General features: G+C 50.0%; 1 protein-coding gene across 1 annotated transcript in view; it reads right to left on the reverse strand.

Moving 5' to 3' along the window:
* Nucleotides 1-45: 45 nt before the first annotated feature.
* Nucleotides 46-5,000, reverse strand: part of LOC126581104 (protein rhomboid-like) — a 9,637-nt gene continuing 4,682 nt past the window's right edge. Inside the window, exons 3-6 of the mRNA XM_050244550.1 lie at nt 994-1,065; nt 842-913; nt 586-762; nt 46-515 (exon numbers count right to left, since the gene is read on the reverse strand). Of these exons, the coding sequence (XP_050100507.1) occupies nt 192-515; nt 586-762; nt 842-913; nt 994-1,065 (645 nt within the window). The 3' untranslated portion in view covers nt 46-191. The remainder of the gene's footprint in view (nt 516-585; nt 763-841; nt 914-993; nt 1,066-5,000) is intronic.

Here is a 5,000-nt window from a genome sequence, read left to right on the forward strand (position 1 = left end):
TATGGATCGATCGATCGATTGATCGGTAAAATGTATCGAAAAGTGTGTATTTGGCAAACTTCTTTATGCTTCGCTCTATGTACAATGCACGTTGCTGTATGGCTCGAAACTTAACTTAGCATATATATTTGGACTATATTTGGATGACTATCTGGCCGGATCTCTCTGGAAACGATGACGACGGCGACCCTCTAGAGTAGTTCGATCACATTGGTACGGTCGAGATTGTAAAGCAAGGTGACCACGATCCACGCGATGGCTAGCGTGGCACCCAGGTAACGCAGCAACCGGAAGACGACTTGCAGACGGGGCGATTCGGGCGCCTCCATCGGTCGAAAGAAAACGAAACCGATCACCAGCCCACAGAGAGCGCCACTGACGTGTGCCGCCACCCCTATCCGGGGCTGTAGGTTTCCTTTGGTAAGGCAGTGACGGATGGAGTACAGCACGTCGCTTATGCACAGCACCAGCACGGCCAGTAGCCGGTAGTAGCGATAGGAGAGAGCCCGAAAGTTCTGCGAAGCGAAGGAGCGTTAATGGTAAGCGATGACGCTTGGCGGCACAATGGGGAAGAACTATACGTACCATTAAGATATGTGGTATGTGGCTCATGAGCAAACAGTAGACACCGGCCGAAGCACCGACCATGAGCGTAGGTTCGAAGACGGAAGCACCTAAACCACCGGCCACCACACCGGAAAAGTACACCAGCAGCGCCCTTCGGTGTCCTTGTTCCGTTTCCAGTGGGAAGGCCACTAACAACTGTTGTGACGACGGACGGACGGACGAAATGATAGAAAGATATGTCGATTTGCTGTTTGGTAATGCATCTCTATCTCACCTGGATAATAATGTTTAGCACCAAATGGACACAGCCGGCATGGAGGAAGGTGTACGTCACGAAGCGCCAGATCTATTTAGAGATTATGTTCGATGATGCGAGGCGTTAAAAGATGGTGAAAAGGTTATTTAGGAGGGCGATCATCCACTTACCTGGTGCTGCTTAAGTGGTGCGAATATCAGGGCCCAGTAGATGTTGTCATTCTTTAACGTGAAGACGCTAATCTGTTGGAAGATGAAGGAAGATCGAGTTGGTATAGGCGCTTGACAGAAAAATATCTTCTCGCTTTCTATTTTCCGACTAAAAGGAGTGGTTCGAGCACTCAATGTGTAACATGATCTGTCGAGCTGCTGATGCTCGCTAGAGCTAAAAATATGTTAAAAACCCGATGATGGCTCATGATGATGATGATGGATTTCGCATAGTTCTTCATCGATGCGAATACAAGCGAATTTGCTACTCGATAGTGAAGTGACTTAAGTAACACTCTGCGAGAAACATCACATCGTTCTTTCAGTACGCACGAACAAACTATTTCCGGAATCAAGGTTTCGAGTTTAAATCCCTTTTCCCTCGTTTTCCCTCGTAATAATCGTTTTCCACCTTACACCTTTCATCGACCAAATCCCTTCACGCAACCCGGAAATTCATCGCTACCGAGGAAACCTGAACCGATTCCGGTGCCGATCGTTAATGTCATTGAGGGGCAAATTAAATAAAAATATCATTCACGGTGGGTGGTGGTGCGTGCCCGGTGTTCCATCGCCGTAAATCTTGAAGATGTTTTAAGGACTTCAATCCACACGCTGGTCGATGTGCGCGTGCCAAGCATGAATGCCGGCAAATCCGCCCATGTGGATGCCATGCTTGATTTATGTTCACAACCATGTTACATTTTACGACCATCAAACCATTGGGTGGGCGGAAAAAGAAAACATTGTAGGCCCCATGGGTATCGGATTTCCATCCTCGCCATTCGGTGATGCGTTGTGACCGAATAGGTTAGCTATTTGCCTTCGGTGCCGAGGACGATGACGAGGATTAGTTGTTTTTTTTTGGGCTGTAAACTATTTCCATCGCCATCGTTGGGGGAGCCAAACGGTCACACATAATGCGCTGGCGTTCTCGCTCAGCTGAGCGCTAGAAGCTCACTGATTAACCATAACTTTGGTTCTAAACGTAAAACCGTACGTCACGGTTCTTGCTCCATGGCCGAACGGACTGGTAAACTGACACCAGTGCTATGACCCAATCCAATCCAGCCATCCAACGATCCATCCAGCAGAACTACCGAAACGCGTTACGCTAATTGTGTCAAACCAGACGAACCTCGAGCGCGAGCGAGATTTTTAGTCATCGTCGTTAATCGGCCTCCGGAAGACCTCGATGTCACCTCGCCTCGAAGGCAGTGGTGCATCCAGGGCATGCCAGGCTGCAGAAGCAGCAACAGCAGTTGACGAGCGCATCGTGCACTGCAGGAATTGATTTGTCGCAGTTTGATGGCTTTGCTTTGGGGCGGGGAGAAGCCATAGTGCGCCACGCGGCCTCGGTTACGTTGTCCGTTTGTCGTTATGTTCCACTGACACAATACTTGCCCTTCCCGCCCTTTCAGGCCTGCTTCTGCTGCTGTTGACGGAAAGGTGTCGAAGGCCAAATCCGTTTTAAATCTGGTCGTCCCGTTCCGGAAATTCCGATTTGGCACCAGTGTTTTGGTCTGTGGTTTTCGCTTCGTCATCCCACCCGGGCCCTAATCTAATGGTGAGCAAATTAACACAACACTAATCTGCCATGCAACGCTGTTTGAACAGCAGCAGCAGCACCAGCAGCAACACCAACAGCTACTACGATTGACAGATCAACATGCTGTCGATTGTTTTCAAAGCGCCAGCGATCACCTGGCGCGCAGTTTTGTCACACTTCAATGGCTTGATCAATGGAAGCGATTCCGCGAAACGACCCCTGAGTTGGGGACGTTTTTTCCCGGTGCACTCGCTGACCCACTCGCCGATGCCGAACAATCGATAGCCCTGTCAATGCCGCGCGCGCGTTCGTTACGAGCGGGAGCGCGATCGGCAAATATTGGATTTGGTGCCGAGGTTTCCCTCGCCGGCCCACGGCGTGCATAAGCCTTTGTTGACATACCGCTCCGGGGGTGCAGGTTGCAGCTACTGCACCCCGCGGCCACCATTGCACCGGTGGTTCGCGGTGCGGATTCCGTCTTCATAATTGACAACATATGCAACAAGGCGCCCGTGGCACGAACACTCAAGTACAGCACTTCATCAAACGTTCAACGTTGGGCAGCTACGCTACCGCATTGCCGTAAAGCCAATCCGGGGCACTTGGTGGCCACCCTTAGGCCACCAAGTGGTCGGGTCGAAGATTTTCCTTACAAGGCAACCACCGGTCCACGTGACAAACGCTGCTTGCAGTCGCTTAGCACTTGCACGTCTCATCAATCACCGCTTGAAGCAGCAGCAGGTGAGGCCATTCCGTCGTACTCACCGGTGAGCTGCAGCTGGCCGCGAACTGAACATTCTTTGCCCGAAAACAGACCAAGAACGCTGGAGCTGGAGTGCTTCTAAAAGGACACCCCTCGATGGAGGGAGGCATAGTTCATTATGCTACAAATGGATTTTGTTTTCCGATCGGCCGATGCTCTGATGCCACGGAGCAAGTCACTAAGCTTGCATTTTATTGCGATTTTATTCAATCATTGTCTTTTGTGACTGTGATGTCCGCTTGATGCCGGCCGATAGGTCATGACGTTCGTAGGTCATCGTTCGTGATAAGATAAGTTCGATGGAAGGGAGCGCGCGCTCGCTTGTGTGCGCTAAGGGTGCGCGCGTATCGAATCGACCCTCGCCGTCACCATTCTAGGGTGACAATCTACACCGCGGTCAATGCCAGGACAGAGCGTTAACGTTGCAAACCGGGGGTGCTGTGATGCTGTGGACGCAGCATGTAAACGACCTCCGGTCCTCCGGTATTCTGACATCGAAGGGTCAGAACCAGGAAGGAATAGAAGGTTGATGTTATCTGTAATTGAACGAGAGATACTCTGGAGAACACCCAAAAATGCGCTATTCCCTAGACGCAACATAGAACGTAGTGTTTGCCAATGTTTATATTAAACGAAATGATATCTAACGATATCTATCGGTATTGTTTGCATAAACAACTGATTGACTTGACTCAATCATCTCTACCCTGATAGCATCATCCGGTTCTACCTTTCAGTGATTCATCGTAGGTCTATAAAAAGAATCTGGCACAAAGATTATTGTTCCACTTCTCCCCTCCTCTGTTCGGATGCAGTTTATTCTGCATCACTGCACACAATGAGTGTGATGCACAAGGTGCACACAAAGCGCAGCAAATTAGATAGATTAATTGCAATCCAATGCCATCGATGAGGGGATTCAAACGCGTTGGGCCCTTTTCAAGGGTGCGGTTAGCATCATTAACAAGGGATTTTATCCGCACACATACTTCGAAAGCGAGCAAGTCCGGATTATGTCTTTCAAATCATCTTTCTATAGGGCCGCTTCCCCGAAAGTGACGCTAAATCCGACTTATGCGGTAATCATGTCACCCCTCCAATTGCTACCTCTTTCCTGCTGGCAGAGATGATGTGTCTTCTATCTAGAGCGAGCACGGCTGTTGCTCCTTATGCTGGCAGCTATTCCCCACCACCATCTCGTAGTAAGCAGACGATCTGTCTTACTTTCGGTTTCGACTTCGAGCCACAACCAGCGATTCATCTTTCAGCACGATGGCCAATCGAGCGCACACGTCTTCGGGGTGTGAAAACAAGGTGCCAACAAGTCTGTCCCAAAGGAAGGGTTCACTGAAAAAGGAAAAGAAAACAGATGGGAGAGCGAGAGCCAGAAGGAGTAAGAGACACCGGGAGAGCTAGCCAAAATGCAGGTTCTTGTCATTCTCCAGGACCACACCCTGCGCTGCTCCCTAGATCTCTGCTTGGGCATCGATTTTTCCTGGGCCGTTTTCCCGCCACGATGCTGCAGCGCGTATGATGCGGAAAACTGTGTCCTTACTCGGGACTCGGTCTTTTTCTGGGTTAATGATCCTGTTCCTTCGGGGCATTTGCGCTACGCTCGTGACGTGGAAGTGAAAGTGAAAATCTTGGAGGGAACAT

This window comes from Anopheles aquasalis, chromosome 2, assembly GCF_943734665.1.
Source record: "Anopheles aquasalis chromosome 2, idAnoAquaMG_Q_19, whole genome shotgun sequence".
NCBI lineage: Eukaryota > Metazoa > Arthropoda > Insecta > Diptera > Culicidae > Anopheles > Anopheles aquasalis.